This window comes from Saccopteryx leptura, chromosome 3, assembly GCF_036850995.1.
Source record: "Saccopteryx leptura isolate mSacLep1 chromosome 3, mSacLep1_pri_phased_curated, whole genome shotgun sequence".
In the NCBI taxonomy this organism is placed as follows: domain Eukaryota; kingdom Metazoa; phylum Chordata; class Mammalia; order Chiroptera; family Emballonuridae; genus Saccopteryx; species Saccopteryx leptura.
The window spans coordinates 29,245,593-29,266,211 of NC_089505.1; the positions used below are offsets into that span (position 1 = coordinate 29,245,593).

Sequence of the window (20,619 nt, forward strand, 5' to 3'; positions counted from 1 at the left end):
CACTTGGCAAAAGTATGGACTTCAGCAATTGACCATTTTTTTACTTCTTTCACCTGTTAAAAGAGAATATTGTTATGAGCATTTGTCAACCTAAAAAGGATATTATATGAATAAATTAAATTATATTTGAAGAAATGAAAAAGTATTTGATTCAATTTTAGGAAGTTTATATATAATTTATAATATTAATTTGTCTTATGAACTATATGAGATAATGGAGATTGAAAAACAACTAATCACTGTTGATTCAGTACATAATATTGGCAAATACTATATAGTTTTTGTATACTTTATATAGTTTTTGTATGCATTTAATCTATGAAGTACAAATTATCCCTATTTTAAATTAGTATATTTCTCAATGCATTTACCAAAAGATACAACATATTTTTCTCTTTCTTATATGCATGTATCTGTGTACATGTATGTATTTTTCCTTTGTTTAATTAATACTTATTGAACAGCTGCCATGTTTCAAGCACTATGGTAGGAAATGTGGGGTATGATGAACTACTAAGCACATTTTAATAGTTTAATGGGAGAAGTAAACACTAGAATAAGTATTTACAGTCAAATGTTTTTGAATTCTAGAGCCAGAGTGATCATAAAGAGAATTGACTCCAAATTCATTATGGAATTAGGGTAGGAAAGGATTTTAGAGATTATCTAATTGAATGCCATTAAGTGACAAATGAGGAAACTGTAGCAGGCGTGGGGGACACAAAGAAGCATGCAGGACATGCTGCCTCTGCCTCTTAAGGAAATCACAGTGTAGGAAGGTACGAGCTGTAAGGACAAAAGGCCAGCACAAATGTCCTGCCAGAAGAATCTGTGCAGTATACAGGACAAGGAGAGGGCGCTCTATACTGCTTAAAAAGGCTTTCTTGAAAGTGTGTTAAGATTTGAGCTCTGAAAGATAAGCTCTTACACAAAAAGAATAGAGAAATTGACCAGTAATTTTTTGGAGATGGTAATAAGAAAGGGTTGCCTGACCTGTGGTGGCGCAGTGGATCAAGCGTTGACCTGGAACACTGAGGTCGCCGGTTCTAAACCCTGGGCTTGCCTGGTCAAGGCACATATGTGGGTTGATGCTTCCTGCTCCTCCCCGCCCCCCCTTTTCACTCTCTCTGTCTCTCTTCTATAAAATGAATAAATAAATAAGAGAACTTCATTCTAAAAAAAGGAAAAAGAGGGTAAAGAAGAATAGTATGGCCTTAGGTATCTTTATAGTAGGTCAGTGAATTTCAATTTTAGCCTCAGTAAGTAAATATAATTTTTTTTTTTTTTTTTAGTAAATATAATTTGACAGTTGTCAGCACAACCTAATGAAAGAGATTTACCATTTGGATTTGAATTTGGAGCTTAGAGTTGGGTGTTTTATATAATCTACCCCCCACCCCTGGTATTTCTGTGAAGTGGGTAAATGAACACCCAGAATAGTTGTACCTAGACATCACACTGTTTGCTTGTCATGTGGTATCTGCTGGTGGCGCAGTGAAAGAGCCAGTTTTCACATTGATTGTTCGTTTGGGCTGTTAACAAAGAACCCATGAGCAAAAGAACTGGGTCTCATTAAAGAAACCAGAATTCACCATTTTAAGTTACGAAGGAATGAAAATGAATGTTGCATTTACGTGTAGAATTAAAGCAGAAGGAATTTTGGGGTGAGAATAAAAGGTAAAAGAAATAATAGTGTAAATTGCCCCACCAAAGTATGTGGATGAGACTCTTAAACTACTAAGTTTTTCTATTCAGTGCAAAGTATTTGATAAAATCTTTATTACCTGACCTGTGGTGGCACAGTGGATAAAGCCTTGACCTGGGACACTGAGGTTGCTGGTTCAAAACCCTGGGCTTGCCCGGTCAAGGCACATATGGGAGTTGATGTTTCGTGCTCCTCCCTATTCTCTCTCTCTCTTTCTCTCTTTTCTCTCTAAATATGAATAAATAAAATCTTAAAAAATAAAACAAAAAACATTTTTGTTTACTTTATGACCATTTTCTTTCCTACGATAATGAGGATTATATATGATAATGTATGTGAATTTCTTTAAAAACTGGACAGCACAGACATACGTTATCTTTCCTTTGTTGAGAAAACAACAAAGAGAAAAGCTGTTGTGGACCTGTTCTGACCAAAAGGCCAGACAACTTGATGGGGATGGAATGGAAAAGGACCTTTGAGACAGGGCTATTATCATGTAACATTCTGAGATAGCTAAAGGGGAATGCCAAATGTAGTTACTGTCCTGGATGACAGAAAAGCAGGTTTCTGTGAGAACAGGTATGCAGACAAGGCAAACACCGTAACAGGGAAAAATGCGTGTTTCTTTAACAATATCCTGACAGTACATTGACAGAAGTAAATGACGAGAATGAAAATGAAGGTACCTCTATGGTTGCACACACTGTTTACTGCAAATTTTCAAAGGCTGCATCCGTGTGATGTGAGTGGAATCACGTGAAGAAGCGTCACAAGGGAGAGGGGAGCCTGTGAAACCAGTCAGTAGGGCTCCTGAGGGGATGAGCTCTGGCTGAGGGTCGCTCTTTCCTTCTTTCGTGTAAATTGTGTATGAGGAGAGAAACGTCTTTCATCTCATTCTCAAAATGGCCCATAAAGGTTAGGAAACGTGTTTTTCCAGGTTCTTTCTCAGTGGCTGTTGAGGGTCAGATGCTATTTTTTGATAACTTACTCATTCACAGTTTTCATTAATATAAGCAATACAGTGGTAAATATCTTTGTAGAGCCATAATTATTTCTCTAGGGTGGGGTCCCTGAGGTGGAACTGATGAGAAACAAAAGTATATATATATATATATATATATATATTAAACTTCTTGAGAAGATACCTTCCAGAAGGTTGTGTACTTCAAGTCCCACAGGCATGGTGTGAATGCCCTTCTCACTGCACCCTTACTTTCAGTGAACAGTTTTTTCCAAAAAAAATCTTTGCGAATGTAATTTGTAAATGTGGGAAAAGGGAGGATATGTTGTATTTTTAATGTTCTTTTCTTTGGTTTCCGATGGATTTAAATTTCTTCATGATTACTGGCCATTTATGTTTCTTTAGCAAATATTTGTGTCCTTGAAGTAGTTTTTTATAGCTATGTCATTAAGTCCTTTTTGCGGAATAGTCTTATTTGATTGTAACTTACACCTTATATACTATGTTACCAGTATTTGTGCCTGTTTACTTATGTTTCAATTTTATGTTTTCCCTCCTTTACCTAAATATTTTAATTATGCAATCAAATATGGGGAATTTTAAAATTCTTTGTCATTTTTTCTCTGCTGCACAATAGTACTTTTTTTAATTTAAAATTTTTAATCCATCTGTATAATTCTTTTTGATCTGCTTTGGTGTTTGGTGTCAGGTTCAATTGTGCCTTTCAAATCGGACCAACACAAGTAATTAAATAATCTGGTCTTTGAATTAGAATGCTGGGATATGACTTCTAGTTTTGACTGTCTTCCTCCTCCTCAGGCGGATGTGGCTGTGTTAGTTGTAGACGCCAGCCGGGGAGGGTTTGAAGCTGGGTTTGAGACGGGCGGACAGACACGAGAACACGGCCTCTTGGTGCGTTCTCTTGGAGTAACGCAGCTTGCAGTTGCGGTCAATAAAATGGACCAGGTATGTAAAGGCTTTATGAGAATTCATCTTAGATGCTAGTTAAGATGTTATTCTGCCATATTGATGACCTCAGATGGGACTAGTGTATTTTATTAGTCCAATTGCTATGTTTTAAAAATGAATTCATGATTCTGATATTAAATAAATGAGAGATGAGTAATTTTTAAGCAAAAAGATGTCTTATTTTCAAAATTAATTAAAATATCTTAAAATTGTTTTTAGTTATAAAATAATACCCATTTATTTTAGTTAAAAACCTGGAATAACCTATATTCCTAACATTTTCCCCCTAAAAAAACTTGATACTGTACTATTCATTTTGTATATCCAAACAATTTGCTTTTTTAAAAATAATCTTTTATTTATATATTGGGTTAAGATCTGTTTTATTATCTGCTTTTTTTAAAAAAAATGACTATTATATATGTTTTCAAGTAAAAATAACTTTTGTATAAGGAGGTTGTTTTTATAGCTTCAGTCTATTTTAAAGATATAATTTATTCAGACAATCCCCTACTTACGAATGTTTCCAGTTTTGTGTGTATTTGCATGTATGTGGAATAAATTTATTCTATGGAAATTTCTGGGCTTTTCTTTTTTTTTTATTTTTTTATTTTTTTTATTTCCGAAGCTGGAAACAAGGAGGCAGTCAGACAGACTCCCGCATGCGCCCGACCGAGATCTACCTGGCATGCCCACCAGGGGGCAATGCTTTACCCCTCTGGGGCATCGCTCTGTTGCATCCAGAGCCATTCTAGCGCCTGAGGCAGAGGCCACAGAGCCATCCCCAGCACCCGGGCCATCTTTGCTCCAATGGAGCCTCGCTGTGGGAGGGGAAGAGAGAGAAAAAGAAGAGGGAGAGGGGGAGGGGTGGAGAGGCAAATGGGCGCCTCTTCTGTGTGCCCTGGCCGGGAATCAAATGCAGGACTCCTGCACAACAGGCCGACGCTCTACCGCTGAGCCAACCGGCCAGGGCCTGCACCTATTCATTTTTAAGAGTTGTTCTACAAGATGAAAATATCTTTGAGAAAAGTTCTGTTTTTTTTCCCTCTTGATGCGTATGGTATGGTCATTTTCCCAAACTGTTATCAACACTCCTGATATTAAGAGATTATTTTCCAGTTTAATAGTATATAAAACATGATTTAAAAATTTTTTTTTTTTACAGAAACAGAGTCAGAGAGAGGGATAGATAGGGACAGACAGGAACAGAGACAGATGAGAAGCATCAATAATCAGTTTTTCATTGCGACACCTTAGTTCATTGATTGCTCTCTCATATGTGCCTTGACCGTGGGCCTTCAGCAGACCGAGTAAACCCTTGCTCGAGCCAGCGACCTTGGGTCCTAGCTGGTGAGTTTTGCTCAAACCAGATGAGCCCGCACTCAAGCTGGCTACCTCAGGGTCTCGAACCTGGGTCCTCTGCATCCCAGTTTGATGCCCTATCCACTGCGCCACCACCTGGTCAGGCGATATTTCTTTTTTTAAATTTATATTTCAATAGTTCCAATAATATGTATATTTATTGACTATTTGTGTTATTTCCTTTGGAATTATTTATGAATTTGCTTATTTTTGCAACATTTTTCTTATTTTGTAAGCATTATTTATTAAAGATGTTAATCTTTTATCTTGTCTTAAATATTTTTACCAATTTATTATTTTACTTTTCATTCTGTTTGTGCTTTATTTTTGACCTATATTCAAATTTATAAATATTTCCTTTTGACTTTCTTTATGCTTAGGTATTTTCTTACCCTAGAATCAGATACATATTCACCTACCTTGTTTTACATATAAACCTTTATCCCCCCAGTATTTTAGTATGGAAATTTTCAAATATAAAGAAAAGTTGAAAGAATTTTAAAAGTAAATACCTGCCCTAGCCGGTTGGCTCAGTGGTAGAGCGTCAGCCTGGCGTGCAGAAGTCCCGGGTACGATTCCCGGCCAGGGCACACAGGAGAAGCGCCCATCTGCTTCTCCACCCCTCCCCCTCTCCTTCCTCTCTGTCTCTCTCTTCCCCTCCCGCAGCCAGGGCTCCATTGGAGCAAAGTTGGCCCGGGCGCTGGGGATGGCTCCATGGCCTCTGCCTCAGGCGCTAGAGTGGCTCTGGTCGCAACAGAGCGACGCTCCGGATGGGCGGAGCATCGCCCCCTGGTGGGCGTACCAGGTGGATCCCGGTAGGGCGCATGCGGGAGTCTGTCTGATTGCCTCCCCGTTTCCAGCTTCAGAAAAAAGAAAAAGAAAGAAAAAAGTAAATACCTATATTATACCCACTACTTAAGAATTCTACTACTTGCTTGGTCACATTTTTGTCTATGTACCACTGTATCCATCCGGAATCCATTTTATTTTGATAAGAATTTCCAAGTAACAGGATTGTTATACTTACCCCTAAATACTACAGCATGCATAATGTTACTAGAGTTCATGTGACAATTTTTTGTCTACTTGGCTTTATTTCAGCAGGTAGTCCGAAACACAGTTTAATAAATTATCATTTTTTCTCCCCAAATGTGGTATCAGTTTGAGCATGTACAAAAATTTCTATCTGTGTTGGAGTTTGTTTCTAGACTTTCTGCTGTAGAAGTTACTTTTAGATCGTATTAATAGTAAGATCTTATATTCTGAATTTTAGTTTTAAAAGGCTTTATTTTAGTAGATTTTATATTTATATTTTATAGTCTTGATTATTTATATTTTATTGCATATATTTAAATTTTATATAAAGCATGGTTGGCAGCATAGTTTAAAATTAAGTTGGATCTTTATCAGGTTAATTGGCAACAAGAAAGATTTCAAGAGATTACTGGAAAACTTGGGCACTTTCTTAAGCAAGCAGGTTTTAAGGTAAGATAATTTTAAATTTATTTAGTTATTTTCCTTAAGTCTCATTTTATTGTTGTGAGAAAAAAACTAATACTTTGTGTTTTTTGTCTTTTTAAGTATCTTTAATTCTTACTGTTCTTATTTCTCCCAGTATTGTGTGTATTTATCTTAGTTCTTTGGATTACTTCATCTTAAATTGCATATGTTTTATAAATTGACTAGTATTTAATATAACTGAAAGACTTCTTTCCACCTGTTAATTTAGGTATAGAGATTTAGGGACATCACAGAGAAAAATGGCAACTAGTAGAGAGGAATTTCTCCAGCAAAAATAAAAATATTTACCTTCGTTACTGGAGAAAAAATGCTTGCATGTTTTGTAACCTATTTGTAAATTTCTCACAAAATCAAAAGTGTTGAAACTGTTGGATGAGATAATTTCAGGATTATAGTTCTATGATTTCTATTACATTTTAAAAAGAAAATTGATGTTGCTTTTGCCAACGTGGTTCAATTATGGTAAAGTGAACCTTTAACTTTTGAAAAACAACGTTGTATTGTTTCATATATTCTTTCTTTTTTAATAGGAAAGTGATGTCGCTTTTATCCCTACAAGTGGTCTCAGTGGTGAAAATCTAATCACAAGGTCTCAGTCGAGTGAACTTACAAAATGGTATAAAGGACTATGTTTATTAGAACAAATTGGTAAGAATACTGCCTTACTACTTTTGGTGCATTATAAACTTGATATTAATTGTTTAGAGTTCTTTATAGTAGACAGTGATATGTGTGCAAAAGCATAGGATTTGTAGTCAGAGAAGCTTACCAGTTTTGAAACCACATGTAATATTTAAACTAATACTCAGTTTTCCTTATTGAATTAATGAGGCTCATCTCTGCCCTACCTACCTCCCAGACTGTTGTTGACATTAAATGACTTAGCATGTGTGAATACACTTTATACACTACAAAGTATTATATGAATGACAGGCAATTTGTTACTAGTTTTTATATTTGTAAAAAATATTATTTTCTATGACACAAGGGGCTTTAATGGGCTACTTAGATATGAGTCAAAAATTGCTTTTAAATTAAACCTTGCTTTTTTGCCCTTTTTTCCCCCAGATTCCTTCAAGCCTCCTCAAAGATCTATCGATAAGCCTTTTAGATTATGTGTATCTGATGTTTTCAAAGGTAAGTGTTACCTCTACACTACTTTATCAGTATGACCCTTGCCTTTCTGTTCTCTCCTGACCTCTTTTGTTGGACAAAATTATTATATTGTCTTTCAGATTCTCCCTTCTTTATGCCAGTGTGAGGATCCTTGCCAAATTAATCTTAAAGAGCCTACTTCTAGTTACTTAACTCCCCAGCCCAGAAAAATCTTCAGTTCACTCACCATTCCCCATCTCCTCTTTATCTTCCAGGTATGAAAAACCTTATCCTTCATCTTTTAGCCTCGTAGTCTTTTTCTCCTACTAGATCCCCTTAGTTTCTGTGTTCTTCAACCAAACTGGACCGTTCACGATTTCTTAAGCACACAGGAGGGCCTTTGTTGCCACTCTGTCTACCCATGTTTTGCTCTCTTGCTCTTTAGTCATTTCCTCCCCATCTGTAGGAGCCTGGGCCCAATCAGGAGATAGATACCACACATAGGTAAAATGGGAAGTTTAATATAAAGAATTGTTAATGTGATAAAAGGGTGACTTTAAGAATAAGGAATCTATGTGGAACCCTGGGGCTGAGGACGAGTACCCAGACACAGGAGGGGTGCAGACTTTGCAGAGGAGGTATTGTATTAAATACCCAAGGAAGCGTCTCACTTAATGAGTACAAACAAGACTCTATACAGAAAACTATGAGATGGGAATGGAATAAAAGATGTCAGCAAGTAGAAAGATAGTTATATCTTTATATATTATATGTAATATTTATATATTATAAATATTATATGTGATATTTATACAGTGTGTCCGTAAAGTCATGGCGCACTTTTGACCGGTCACAGGAAAGCAGCAAAAGACGATAGAAATGTAAAATCTGCACCAAATAAAAGGAAAACTCTCCCAGTTTCATAGCTATTCAGTGCAGTTCCATGTGGGCTCACGCACAGATTTTTTAGGGCTCCTTAGGTAGCTATCCTGTAGCCTCTATAGACTCGTCACTGACTGATGGCCTACCAGAACGGGGTTTCTCCACCAAACTGCCAGTTTCCTTCAACTGCTTATCCCACCCAGTAATGTTACTCCTATGTGGTGGCGCTTTGTTATAAACGCACTGATATTCACGTTGCGCTTTGGCCACGGATTCAAATTTAGCAAGCCACAGAACACACTGAACTTTCCTCTATACCATTCACATCTTGACTGGCTGGCATGGCTGTGGGCTGCTCCGCTGTATACACGGTGTTACGTCATCATCTGCGCATGTGCACATGCTGCCACATCATCCTACAGAAACTGGGAGGGTTTTCCTTTTATTTGGTGCAGATTTCACATTTCTATTGTCTTTTGTTGCTTTCCTGTGACCAGTCAAAAGTGCACCATGACACACTGTATATTAGAATAATCAGTTCAATACAGATGTCAGTTGTCCTCCTGATCTCTGTTATTCCCAGAGCAGGAAGTAAAGAGTGGATTTAGAACTGAGAAGCAATAAATTGATAACTGGAGAGTGCACAACACGTACTGTAAGGTGTTCCTCCGAGTTCTCTGCATCCTCTGTCATTGCGTTTTTCATGCAGTACAATAATTGTTTTAGTGCTAAGTGAATAATTTATTTCACTTAGATCATGAACTCCCCTGAGGGTCAGTACTGGCTTTTCTCTATCTGTATCACCTAACTCAGTGCCTGGCACCGAATACATGCTTAATAAATGTTTAATAATGAGGGAATGAAGGTGCCTCACAAAAATCATTTAAAAAAACTGAAATCTCTCATTGTTGGCTTCTAGCATTCTAGGAATGGGGAAATACGGTAATGCTTTCCAAATTACTGTTATCAATTTAAAATACAAGTGGTGCTTCGTTTCCTTTTTGATTAACAGTGTGTGCTGACTCAATGCTTTCATCTCCCATCTGTCTTTAGGGGACCTCCTGGCTTCTGCCCACACTGTTCCTCTCAGGGTTCCCAGTGAGGTTAAGTGACCTTTTGTTTGCCAAAGGCAGTAACCTTTTTCAGTTCTGTCTTCCATCTTACTGGAATTTGGCACGACTTCTGAGACCAGTAGTCACATCTGCCTTGAAACTTTTCTGTGACCCACTTTCTCCTGCTCTCCTGTCTGTCTTTGACCTCTCAGCATCTTTTCTGTGGGCTCCTCTTTCTGTCTCTTCACTCGCATTCTATTGCTTCAGTCCTCTTGCTCCACATGCTCCTCTTGTATGGACATTTGTGACTTTAGCTGCCTCCTGTGCCTTGACGCTTCCCCAGTCTGTACCTCCAACCCAAGCCTGTTCATGTTCTCCAGATACTGGACATCCCACGGGGAGTGTGCTCCCAGGCTCATCCTCATGGAATTTGGTGTGGTTGGGGTCCCCTGAAATGCATCTTCTCCACCTGTATGTCCTGTAGACACTTCAAATTCAACAAGGCTAAAATGGGTCTTATTTTTTAATTTTCTATCTCACAGTTAATGCACTGTCATCTCAAATTTCTCCCTTTTTCCCGTTATCAGCCTAATTGTGTTATACCACCTTCCTAAATTCTAAAGTTTATTTCCTTTCTTCAGTTCAGTGTGTGCATTTCGATCAAACTCCCTTCCTCTCTGATATGAAAATGCCAGCATGTCCCTTCTCGGTTCACAGTTCTGAACTGGCTCCCGTTACTTAACTGAGGACGAACTTCAAGCCCTAAGTGTGATTTATGAGGCCACTTTATCATTTGTCCCTGTCTACTTCTGTTACCTAATGTCTTGCCTTCTTGCATTATTTCATGTGGCCCCATATCAATTCCATTTAACTGACCCATATGTCTTAGCACATCCCACATGTGGTTACCTCTGTGCCTTTCCACAGGCAGTCTCCTGGGCCAGTAGGGTTTTCCTTCTTCTCCTACCTGTACATACAAGCTACCTGGTAATCTGTTCCTTCTACTCTGAGTGCAGGCTAAAGAATAATTGTTCCTCCTCAACATAAACTCTTCTGTGCACCTTTTTTCTGTTTGTAGTGTACATTATAAATAGCATTTGTCTCTGGCTTGTTTTGTCTTTCTCTTCACCAGTGTAAATCCTTATGGGCAAGTGGTTATGTTTTCATCTCTTTATCCCCCAAGTGCCTGTTACTTAGTATACTCAATAAATCTTTGAAAAAGAGAATTCCTACTTTTTTTAATGTGAATATTTTTAATTGTAAGAAAATCAAGAGTAGAATGTGTGTTATGGCACATTTGCTAGATAGGTTAAATATTCTGAGGTGGTCATTAATTTTCATTGAATTACAGTTGTATATAATTAATTACCAGGGAACCAAATAAGGCTAATAGCATTAATCATCCGATAACATTGCCTTATTAATCATGATAAGATTTGGGCATGTTTTGCAGATCAAGGATCTGGATTCTGTGTAACTGGTAGAATTGAAGCTGGGTTTATCCAGACTGGTGACCGACTACTAGCAATGCCTCCTAATGAAACTTGTACTGCAAAAGGTATTCTTCTGCAAGCTTCTTTTGCTAAACAAGCCTTAAGTTGAGACAGCAGATTTTACACGTAGTATAGTTATTAATTCCAGAATAAATAACCTCTTACTGAAATTGTAACTGACTGTCAAAATGATACTAACTGTTGAAGATAAAAATGTGAAAACATTAAACGTTTTTTTTCTGTTGTGACTATGTGTGTATATATGTACCTATAGTGTTCTAACTGTGGTAGCTTTTCTTTTTTTTTTTTTTTTTTTTTTTTTGACGCTGATTTGAAAAGTCTGGTTAGGATTGAACCCAGATGTACTATATACACCTGACAGATACATTAAAATAGTATTCAGTAGCAGAAATTAAATTCAACCCCACTAAATAGTGCACAGCAGACTGCTACAGTCTGTTGCTCTGAAATGTGTATTTCAGAATTACTATACGTTAGCAGCTTTGATCATGTTTGTAGCCAAAAAAATTTTTTTACATAAAGACCAAAGAAAATAAGATGTAAATGCAGAGAATCCTAATGTTGAAAAGAGAAATTGTGAGCTAAAGTGCACCAATTATTGCTTTTGCACATAACCTAATATATGACCTTTCATGATGGTTGATAACTATTTTCATCTTCTAATCATTTGATGTTACATGTATACATGTTATTCTTTTCTGAATTCTGCTCAAAAGTTTATAATTTTATACTTGCCTTAAGATTAAATCTTTCAACTAAGCCTCTGAGTTCTACATAAAACTGAAGCTCTGTTTTATAGTATAGTAGTAGTATTTGTAACAATTTTTAGCTAAAGTATAATTGGGAATGTTAAAAATTTTTTAAATTTCAGTACTTCTTCTGTTACTCTTATTTATAATTTATATCCAAAGTTGTACCTTACTAATTTATAAATTTGAATATGCACTTTTAAAAATGAATTTGCTTACTTAAGAAGCTAATTTCTTAAAGATTTTAAGAAATTAATGAATATCTGTTTGGGTAACAGAGTTTAACCTGAATTTAAAGATCTATAGGGAGATGAAAGCCAAAATTATTTCCATTTTACCTTTTTCTTTCTGTTTGTTCAGAGATCAAGAAAATTATGTTTAGATCAAAAGTAATATACACTTTTTTAAAAAGAATCATTTTACATCAATGTATTGTTTGCAAGTTCAGATCTCTGTTTTTGTTTTTAAAGTGATCAAGAACTACAATACTTTTGAAATACTAATTTTACATTAACAAGCTTTTTTGAGAATAGGAAGTTCTTTTTTTAAAAATAATTAGTAGACATCAATTAAAACCATGGTTTTAAAGTTATCCACAGAGCTTACACACTGACTCCCTTGTGACCACTTCTGACAGAAAGGCCCACACTCTTTCCCTTTCTCCTTTCGGTCACTTCCAGGGAAACGCTACCCATTTACTTCAACCCAGTGGTTGCTCAAGGGAAGCGTATCAGAGCACCTGGAGAGCAGCGCCCGCTCCTTGAGAGCTAGCTGTGTTTCTAACCCAGCTTGGACGCTCTCGGTTCTCAATTTCTAACCCTACTGCTTTGCTTCATTCACTTGGGTCTTGAATGCACATTTCTATCTGAACACTTTAGGTGCTACCATGGCTCACTAACCAGTGGTATCCTAAAAGAGAGAAGTGACTAAATCTGCAACCACAAATGGAAATTCTTAATTACATTTTTACTTTATTAACATCAGGTTCATGGAGTGCTGAAAAAGAACTTTTTTGTTTGTAATGTCTGTCCAGTGAAGAAGGTTTTTATGAAGATTTTTTTGGGGGGGAGGATCGGGTTATATATAATCTTTTAGATTTTTTTTATATTGTTCATTGAACTTCTGATATGAATGCTGTTCAATCTTAAATTAAGGCAATCTCTGTTGTATGTTAAGCAGCTAGCTCCCTCAATCCCACATTTCATAACAAAATCAGATATGATCATTTAAAATCTACATTTAAAAATTAAATTTAATTAGGTGAAAATTTAACAAACATTCCTTAATGTCATAATTGTTAACAATTTTTGAGTCAAGAATCTCTTTAATACCTTGTTGAAAGTTATGGTCCGTCTTGTCAGGGTAATTCAGATGTGCACATAAATTTTGAATAAAACTGTAGGTTGTTTCAGAGCCCTTAAAGTTCTCCTTTAATTTTCAAAGAGTCTTAAAGAAACTTGCTTAAGTGTATGCTACATTGGAAAAATAAGTATTTCTAGAAATATGAGGGTAAATTATAATTTACTGAAAACATGGCATTCATGAATTATTCAGTTGGTGGCCTGCGTGCTGTCTTCATCACAAGGTTCAAGTTCTGTGGAAAGGAATGTATTCCGTAAACTTACCCCGTAGAATCATAAAATACGAGATTCCTTATAAGGCTTTGAATAAGGTAGCTGAGTATTGCCCTTTGTAATTGTTCTCCAGGATTTTCCCTAGAAATGGATGTAGCAGCACCTGGGATCATTTTTAAATTAAAACTTTTTTATACTATTAATCTCTTCCTTTCCATATAACCAGTTCCCATTGTGCCTCTCTCTCTGGGGAGCAGTGCTTTTGAGACAGGAATAAGTGAAAGGGCTGCTGAGCACATCTGACTGAGCACTGATGCCTGGGTGGTACTCGGAGGATGTGGGATCGTTTTACACAGGGGCCAGTTCACTGTCCCTCAGACCATTGGAGGGCCACCACATACAGTGCTCCTCTCATTGACCACTTCCGGAAGTGCGGCGGGGGCCGGATAAATGGCCTCAGGGGGCTGCATGCAGCCCGCGGGCCGGGCCGTAGTTTGGGGACGCCTGGTGTAGGTAGTTGATAAAACTAGAGACTCAACACCTTCCCCAGTCCCCTATTTTATGTTCTTAAAAATAATTTGAACTATATTGTTATGCCTGCATCCATTAATAAAGAGAAATATTTGAATGGGGCATATTTAATTAATATACTCAGTTGTATAAATAAGTTTAAAATTCATTATTCAAAAAGCAGAAATCAGCTTTTTATGGACAAATAGAAGTCACTCTATGTTTAGGGTGGTTTTCCGGAAGAGTCAAGTCTAGAGGAAGAGCGTTTTCCTCAGCGTTCACAGTTACCTTCTCACTCTCAATCCACTCATATTGAAAATGATGAGTAGTGACTGATGAGGCACAAATCAGCCAAACTCTCTTGGTTGTTATGGTTTGATATTGAGATGTTTTCCTGTATTCTTCGGTTCTTACTCATTTCCAGGAATCAGTCTGCATGATGAACCTGTCGACTGGGCAGCAGCAGGCGATCATGTTAGTCTTACATTGGTTGGGATGGATATCATCAAAATCAAGTGAGTGAAAAAATGAGTTCTACAACCATTGTTTTGGATATAGGACCTCAGAAGACATAAATTTTGCAGTTGACCAGTTCAAATGAAAGAATGAGTATTAATTTTGAATCTCATTTGGCCAAAAACAGGCACCATAGAAGTATAAGAATGATAAGCAAAACCTACTTAGAATTGAAATGAATGCCTGTCGGTGCACACAGTGTTCTTTGAGTGAAAGCTGTGGTGTGGGAATCTGATGTAAGGTTAGTAGTGGTAGAGAGCCAGGCTTTAAGCCAGAAGGGAACATTTAGAAAAAGTCCCTAATTTGCTTGATTGTTTTACTTTGTAAATGGTGTTAGAGGTATTCCTATTGGATGTGTATTTATTTGTCCCCCAACTACCTTCTCTCCTTTTTTTTTGGTCACAGTGTTGGCTGCATATTCTGTGGCCCCAAAGAACCCATCAAAGCTTGCACTCGTTTCAGAGCCCGAATCCTCATCTTTAATATTGAAGTTCCTATCACTAAAGGATTTCCTGTAAGTTTCAAAATGTTTAATTGCTAATGAAAACTCACTTTATTCTAAAACGTAATAATTGTTTTATAGGCGATGATGCTCTGGTGATTTTCTTTTCTTTCTTTTTTTTTGACAGAGAGAGAGAGTCAGAGATAGGGCCAGACAGACAGGAAGGGAGAGAGATAAGAAACATCAATTCTTCGTTGCAGCACCTTAGTTGTTCTTTGATTGCTTTCTCATATGTGCCTTAACCAGAGGGCTGCAGCAGAGTGAGTGACCTCTTGCTCAAGCCAGCATCCTTTGGCCTCAAGCCAGCAACCATGGGATCATGTCTATGATCCTATGCTCAAGCTAGCGACCCTGCGCTCCAGCTGGTGAGCCCACACTCAAGCCGGTTGAGCCCATGCTCAAGCCGCATCCGGTGAACCTGCGCTCAAGTCAGCGACCTCTGGGTTTTGAACCTGGATCCTCTGAGTCCCAGTCCGTCGCTCTATCCTCTGTGCCACTGACTGGTCAGGCTGCTATGGTCTTTTTCAACTAACATCTTATTACTCTAATCCAGAAAAACATGAAATTACAATTTGAAAATAATTTTTATTTTGATTCTTGAGCCTGAATATTTTTTTTCAAAGAGGCTCTGAGTAGACATTTTATAATCAATAGGATGCAAACTAATGATAATAATGAAATTTAGGGAAATCGGCAGATACTTTTTTGCTGTGTTCTAAAGGTTACCTGACTAATCATAGAGTAGGTCTTTATGTTTTTGTTTTAATATGCTTATTTGTAGTTTTTCTGATTATAAAACATACATAGTTATAGGAAATTTTGGAAAACACAACAAAATAAAGTTAGTAAGAATGTTCTGTAATTGCATAATTCATACATAGATATCCTGTACACTTCAGTGTATTTTTCTGTGTATGTGTTGTCCACCCATTGGTATTTATGGGTCTGTTCCAGGGATGCTTACCATAGGGTAAACTCAGTTGGTTGAAGCAGCACCTTCAGATCCTACATGCTATGAGGTTGGTTTGCAGGTTATCACTGACCAGCATCATTTGAACGTACACATTTATGGGAAGAGGGCCATTTTATGCTGTAATGTTACTTACCCAGAAAAGATACTGCTGCTTGTGCATAGCATAAATTCCTTGTTTTATGTGTAATTTTTTTCCAGATATTTGGGGGCATACTCTGTTTATAGGTTGGTACCTTGCTTTTGCCACTTAACAAATAAACATTTTCCCATTAGACTTTTTTTTCTCAATCAGCTTATATAGTACAGATTCTGTATGACAGTAAAAATTGTTTCTCAGTGGAATTAAATGACTTGCTTTTGAAAATATAAACACATCATTTCACCATCTGATGCATCTTTGTAATAAAAGTAAGACAGTGATAGTAATTGACCTTTAAACTTTATATAAATTAGTGATATAATGTTTTAGGGGTTGGAAATAACTCATTTATTTCCTGCTCATTTAAATTCATTTTATACTTACACATTTTTATTTGAATTAACTATGTACTTTGCTTATAATTTTTTAATTCTATGTAAATTTGATCATATAAAATTATGTTTATAAGATTCTATTTAAGTACTCTAGTTTTATAATTATATTCCATTTCTCCCATATGCTAAAAAATGAGTAAATGTTTCCAAAAAATTGTTTTAGTTGAAAATATTTAATTTTTAAATACTCAAAATTCATGTATTGATAGACAAGAAACTACAACTTAATTGCTATAAATAAATGGCACTCATTTTTAGAAAGCAGTACGTCCAATGTAAAAGGTTGGTTACTGCATGTGTTTACTCATGCAACAATAATCTTTGCCCTTGGAGAGGTAGAGAGGTCAAGAGGTCCATTGTAAGACTGTTTTCCTGTCTACAGTAGTTTCTTTTTTTTTTTTTTTGTATTTTTCTGAAACTAGAGACGGGGAGAGACGGTCAGACAGACTCCCGCATGCACCCAACCGGGATCCACCCAGCACGCCCACCAGGGGGCAACGCTCTGCCCACCAGGGAGTGTCGCTCTGTTGCGACCAGAGCCACTCTAGCACCTGGGGCAGAGGCCAAGGAGCCATTCCCAGCGCCCGGGCCATCTTTGCTCCAATGGAGCCTTGGCTGCGGGAGGGGGAGGAGAAGAGAGAGACAGAGAGGAAGGAGAGGGGGAGGGGTGGAGAAGCAGATGGGTGCTTCCCCTGTGTGCCCTGGCCGGGAATTGAACCCGGGACCTCTGCATGCCAGGCCGACACTCTACCACTGAGCCAACCGGCCAGGGCCCAGTAGTTTCTTAATAATAAGTATGAATTGAAAGTTTTTCAGGGCCGCTTAGTGAGATTCCACTCATGTCTGTTCAGAATGCAGGATGAAATTTGTTCCAGAAGAAATGGTCATGTTTTGTCATTGTCCACTTCCTTTGGGAAGAAACTTTAAAAAATATATTTTTTAACCATGACAAGGCTCCCTAAGTAGTTAAAATTTTACTATTTAGGGACTAATTCCTTGATGCTACATAAATGCAGAGTGGGGCAAAAGTAGCTTTACAGTTTTATGTGAAACAGTTTATTCTTGTATTATTATTTATTAATTATTGTATTAGTTTTTATACAAACAACTTTTGCCCACCCTATATATTTGTCTCCCTTGATTTATATGGTAAACTTTCTCTCTTTCTCTCTCTCTCTCTCTATATATATATATATATTTTTTAACTTATTTATTTTTTTATTTTTAAGTGAGAATAGGGGAGACACAGAGACAGACTCCTGCATGTGCCTTGATGGGGTCCACCTGGCAACTTCTGTCTTAGGCTGATGCTCTGCCCATCTGGGGCCATGCTCGCAACGGAGCTATTAGCACTTGAGGCGGAGGCTCAAGGGAGCCCTCCTCAGCACCCGTGGGCAATGCGCTAGAGTCAATCAAGCCGTAGCAGCAGAAGGCGAAGGGAGGAGGGGGAGGGTGGAGAAGCAGATAATTGCTTCTCTGGTGTGCCTGACTTGGAATTGAACATGAGACTTCCATATACCCGGTCGACGTTGTACCACTGAGCCAACCAGCCAGGACATCTATATATTTAAGAAGAGAAAATGGAAGAATTTAGTTGAAGTCATGTTTAATTTTTTTCTTATTGTGGTAAAATATAACATAAACCTTGCCATCTAACCATTTTTAAGTGTACAGTGTAGTGATATAAAGTACATTCACATTGTTATGTATTCATCAACCCCATCCTTTTCCTTATCCCAAACTGAAACACTGTACCCATTAAACATGAACTCCCCACCTCCACCCCCACCCCCTGGTAACCACTATTCCACTTTCTGTCTCTGAATTTGACTATTCCAGGTACCTCATATAAATAGAATCCGATACTATTTTACTTTTGCACCTTGTTTATTTTACTTAGAATAATGTTTTCAAGGTTCAGTCATATTGTAGCACATATCAGAATTTCAATCATTTCTAAGGCTGAATTTTATTCTATTGTATATAAATGCCATTTTTTGTTTATTCATTCATCTTTTGATAAGTAGTACCCTGAACTCTTACCTCCTTTGGAAAATAGCCCTTCAATTTTCCTTTAAGAAATTACCTTTGCCATCTAAAAGATTATGTAGCTTATTATAGTTTATAAAACACTAGATAGTTTGATTCCTACAACCCCACATGAAGTATAGATAGAGTCCCAATCCTTTAGGTCAGAGTGCTTCAGAATTCAGAAATGTTCAGATTTTAGAAAGGTTATATGATGTAGGCATGTTACATAATACCCCTAACAGAATGGAGCAACACACTGTAATTGAACATTTTTGTATCCCGACTTATTAATAAGTATGCTTAAGTAAAATAAGTGAGGACTATAAATGGCATCACTTTAATACAAATCCCATTATACTACTTAACTGCATTTATAACAGAATTAGAACTTCGGTTTTCCTTGTTTTGGGATTTTGAAATTGCAGGGTTGTGGACTTCTAGTAGTATTGTACCCACTTACAGATGAGGAATCGGAGACTCTTAAGAGGTTGTAGCTGTCTGAATAATAAGGAATTAAGTGATGACTCTTAGCACTTCTCACTTTGAAATATACTACTTTTTCATTTCTTTTTACATTATGCTATGGATCATTTTGAATTACAGGTGACTATGGTTTTATATATATATATATATATATATATATATATAATATGAATTAAAATGTTAAGATAATATATCACTACTTCCTACTTCCTGTTTATTTCCATATAGATTTTTCATTTGTGTTCAACAAGCCTTTTGTTTCTGCTACTATTTTTAAGACATGGTGGAGACAGACAAAACCTAACACCTCACTGCCACAACCCATTTTTCTTCCACCTGATTTTCCCTGGAACTCACACATACTCACAAAGGTTAGAAGAAACTTAAGTTCATGTGCCTCTGTTTTTTTTAAATTTGGCAAACCATAGAGACCGGTGCCAATTTCTCAATTACATCTGAGCCCCGTGAAGGGGCAGCCTGTTTACCTCAATGTTGTGAAAGAGATGCTTCTGAGTATGTAGACCTACATTTATGTTACATTGGTGCTGTTTGATATCAGAATCGATTGAATGTACAAACACGGTTTTCACCACTTTACTTACCACCCATTGTGGTCGTTGTGTTATTTTCCCTGAGTCGGTTGTTAATTTTTTTCTGGACTTTGCAGTTTTTAGCAGTGAAATGACACTCAGAAAGGAAACTAATTTGCCTCCGTAGAGTAACAGAGGTTCAGCTGTGCCTTTACAACAAACAAAACAAAACCATGTGACTGATTTTCTCCATGTGTTTTAGGTGCTCTTTATTTTTTTATTCTTGCATTCATCTCACAAATATTTACTGAGTGCCAGTTAAGTGTCGGGCACTGGTGTGCACCCTTTCCTCACAGAGTTCATGTTTGCATGGACGACAGACATTCAGAGGAGCACGTGCAGTGAAAGGGAGATGTTACGTAATGGGATTATAGGACATGAAGGCAGGGAATCGAGCCCAGCCTCGGTTCAGGCTTCCTGCAGGAAGTGATGCGCGGTTGTACAAGGATGAGGAGGAGTTAGCTAGACGAAGCTGTAGGGTTGGGAGGGTGTGTTCCCAGAGGGCATAGTGCCTGTAAAGGCTGAATTAGAAAGGGCTTGGTGCAGGTAGGGAGTAGAAGCTCTATATGCTGGAGCACAGAATGGAAGAGAGGACGGAGAAAGTTGAGGCTAGAGAGATCAACAGGGTCAGATTGAGAAGGGCCTGGTGCCTCGTAGTGGAATTGTCTCTATAGTGTTAAATAGCAAGGACATATCATTACATTTGTATTTGAGAAATCAGTCTGGTAGATCGATGAAGAATGGGTTATGCAGGACAGGAGTGGGGCAGTGATACCAGGAAGGAGACTTAATTCAGATGAGACATGATCATCCTGAGTGACTTTTGTCACAGAGGTAAGCGAGAACCAGACAGAACTAGAAAACAGCCGACTAAGGGACTCTGTTTTTAGAAAGTTCTTAAGTCCAAGAATGTGTATCCACAAGTCCTCCTTGTACTTACCGGTATTTCTGTTTTCCAAATGTGCAGACGCTTAGCCAGGAAATTTTAGGGTAGAAGTGTCAGTGTTTCTTCAGAAAAACAGCATAAAATGGTATTTACAAACCAAACAAATGTTGATAGCTTCGCCACTTCCTGGGTATTTGATCTCTCCACTAA

The 20,619-nt window shown here is 37.4% G+C and overlaps 1 protein-coding gene across 2 annotated transcripts in view; it reads left to right on the forward strand.

The window, feature by feature from the left end:
* Positions 1-20,619, forward strand: part of HBS1L (HBS1 like translational GTPase) — a 91,511-nt gene that overhangs the window by 65,091 nt on the left and 5,801 nt on the right. For both annotated transcript variants that reach the window (XM_066373171.1, XM_066373172.1), the window contains 7 exons: positions 3,486-3,632; positions 6,408-6,482; positions 7,049-7,166; positions 7,587-7,655; positions 11,001-11,105; positions 14,319-14,409; positions 14,816-14,924. In XM_066373171.1, coding sequence (XP_066229268.1) covers positions 3,486-3,632; positions 6,408-6,482; positions 7,049-7,166; positions 7,587-7,655; positions 11,001-11,105; positions 14,319-14,409; positions 14,816-14,924 — 714 coding nt within the window. The remainder of the gene's footprint in view (positions 1-3,485; positions 3,633-6,407; positions 6,483-7,048; positions 7,167-7,586; positions 7,656-11,000; positions 11,106-14,318; positions 14,410-14,815; positions 14,925-20,619) is intronic.